Source organism: Athene cunicularia (assembly GCF_003259725.1).
Source record: "Athene cunicularia isolate RWA chromosome 18 unlocalized genomic scaffold, athCun1 chr18_part1, whole genome shotgun sequence".
NCBI classification, from domain to species: Eukaryota; Metazoa; Chordata; class Aves; order Strigiformes; family Strigidae; genus Athene; species Athene cunicularia.
The window spans coordinates 10,833,542-10,836,346 of NW_020799123.1; the positions used below are offsets into that span (position 1 = coordinate 10,833,542).

General features: G+C 61.4%; 1 protein-coding gene across 1 annotated transcript in view; it reads left to right on the forward strand.

Moving 5' to 3' along the window:
- The window catches only part of ARSG (arylsulfatase G), a 7,890-nt gene that overhangs the window by 3,677 nt on the left and 1,408 nt on the right, over window positions 1–2,805 (forward strand). The window contains exon 6 of the mRNA XM_026861306.1: window positions 2,046–2,290. Within this exon, the coding sequence (XP_026717107.1) occupies window positions 2,046–2,290 (245 nt within the window). The remainder of the gene's footprint in view (window positions 1–2,045; window positions 2,291–2,805) is intronic.

Consider the following 2,805-nt stretch of genomic DNA (forward strand, 5'->3'; position numbering starts at 1 on the left):
GTGTATAAGAGACAGCCCCAGGCGTGCGGGGACACAAGGAACCCGGGCGTGCTCTTCCCCGAAGAGCAAAGCGGCTCCTCCGAGACGACGACCCCAAAGCCTTGCTGATGGGTTGTGTAATTTTAATCCCTATTATTGGCGGATTATGAGCTGTGACTTTGCAAAACGCCTCGCTGCAGCGCGAGGAGGGGAAGCGCTGCCGGGCAGCCGTGCCGGAGCCTGTCCCGCGCCTGCACCCAGGGATAACACAGACCCGGGGAAGGGCCGCAGCGGGGGGGGCCTGAGGGTGAGCTGGGGAAAAGTTTTGGGTAACGGGGGCAAACAAAGGGCTGGGCAGGGAGCAGCCTGCGGGGAAATGGCTCTTTATAATCCTGGGTACTGTTTTGTGCACGCAATACCTATAATTCATCCCCTTTGGGTACCAAGAATCGGCCGCAGTGTGGCCCAGCCGCTGCACCAGGGCTGTGGGGCAGCAACGGCCCCCCCTCCCCTGCAAACCCCCAGTCCTTGGGGCTGTGAGGATGCTCTTTGTCTGTGAAACCAAGCAGGTGAGCTCCGGGTTAATAGGAAAAACCTTTAAACTCCCCAACAGCGTTTTGGGGTTATCTGCGTTCATGGAGAACAGGATTAAGCAGGTGCCTGCCTTCTCTCTCCTTCTCTTTGATGGCTTATTCTAGTTTTCCTCTGCCTGACTCGTTCATTATGGGGCAACAAAAGAACACCGGATTTGTCATCTCGGTGTTTTTTTAACCAGTCGTGTCAAGGTTGAGCAATTCATGGCAGTGAAACTTATCTTTGTCTGGGACACTTCGAGCACAGCGAACATGGGAGCAAAAAGTCAGGGGCGTTTGTCTTAAGTTATTGATTAAATGTTTGCTCAATTTTCAGGAGAATTCTGAAACGTTGATGTGAAAAGCAAGGGGGATGTTCAGCTGAACGCTGTGGTCATGAGTCTGTCTGGATGCTGGAGCCCAGCGGGTGCTCCTGGGAGGGATGTGAGCTGGGGAAGCAGATTTCCCCGCTCCAGGGTCTCCGGCATCCTGAGGGGAAAGGTGCTGCGGCAATTTGCGGGCGATGCATCAGCACCCCACCAGCGTTTTGCAGGGCCTGGGGAGGGAGCGGGGGGGACACGACCCTTCGCAGGGCTCCGGTGCCATTGGGGAAGGATGCGGCAGCTCCGGCCAGGATGGGATTTACTCATTTTCCATCCCCAGGTGGGTGATGGGTAAAGGAAGGAAGTGCCAAAACGCACGTTGGAGGGGCCCCGAAAGCTTTCTGGAGGCAGCGATGGGGTGGCCGGAGCCGGGCGCGTGCGCGGGCCGGGGCACGTCCCCGGGATCCGGCCCCTCCCCGCCGCTCGCCATCCCACCCTTCCCCTCGGAGGTCCCTGAGGAAGAGCAGGCCTCGTTGGAGGAGATAAATATAGCCGTAAACAAGAAAACAGGACATGTCCTCTGATGATTTAAAAGCAAACAGGCAGCGGGGCAGAGCGCGGCGAGCAAACGTGCCGCGCTCCCTGTCCGGGGCTGCTCGGCAGCACCGAGGCCGCGCTCAGGGTCGATGGGGGTGTCCTGCTGCTGCTCGGCCTCTGCTAAAATCACCCGCAAGGGCCGAGTGCGTGCTGGGGAGGGAGAGGAAGGGCCAGAACGGCCCCATGAGAGAGGGGAGGAAGGCAGGTGGGTGCCAGGGGTGCACCGAGGGCGGGTGTTTGGCTGGCGGCTGGCATGCCGCTGGCTGTGGGACGCCGGGAGATGGAGGAAGGGATGAGCCCATCCCAAACGGAAGGACAGAGGACAATGCGGGGAGGTTTAAGCAGGAGCTGGGGAGAAGCGGCTCACACTGCACCAAGCATCGCCCGTGCAGGAGGAGCGGGTGCCCGGCGGGTTTGCAGCCTCTGGTGCACACAGGGGAGGTTTTTCCCCCCGAGCTGTGGCAGAGGCAGGGGTGGCACCAGGGCTGTGTCCCCAGGCTCGGCTGTGCCACCACCCTGGTGACCTCCTGCTTCCCCAGCCCGGCTGAACGCTCTCCCCCTCTTCCCTGCGCAGCGACAGCGGCCGCCCCTTCTTCCTCTACCTGGCGCTGGCCCATATGCACGTCCCGCTGGGGGTCCCCCCGCCGCCACCCCCCGCCTCGGGCAGGGGCATCTACGGAGCCTCCCTGAGCGAGATGGATGCCCTGGTAGGACGGATAAAGCAGGTCGCTGACAGCCACGGGAAGGGCAACACGCTCCTGTGGTTCACAGGTACAGCAGGAAACCCAACCGGCTGCGGTGGCTCGACGCCGGGGAACGGCCCGTGTCTGTCCCCTGCCCTCCGTGCTCCCAGCTGCTCCACGGACTGGGGGGGACACCAGCAGCCACAGCCGAGCTGCCCAGCGCCGTCACATCACGGGGATGGGGGTCCCGCGGGGCTGCGGCCGCTCAGCCGGGTCCCCACCCCGCCACCCCCCCTTCGGCCACGAGGCTGAACCGGCAGGGCCGTGCCTAATTAAACTGCAAATCCTCATTCATTAAGAAGCCCAAATCCGCTCTCGCTGAGCAGCCTCCCTAATGAGGATGTCTTGCTCCTGACGACAGGAACCGCTCAGCCGCTCATTAACGCCCGAAGCTGGTGGCAACTGCCCCCCCTCCCCGCACCCCAGCTCTGCTCCAGCCCCTCACCCGGGACTCGGGCAGCCCCAGCCCTTGAAAATAAACTTTTAGAAATAAAAATAAATCAACCCACTGCCCTTGCTAATGTGGGAACGCATCATGCGGATGGGAAGGAGGGATGGAAGGGTCACTTGGCCTTGCCCTGTCTCTTATAC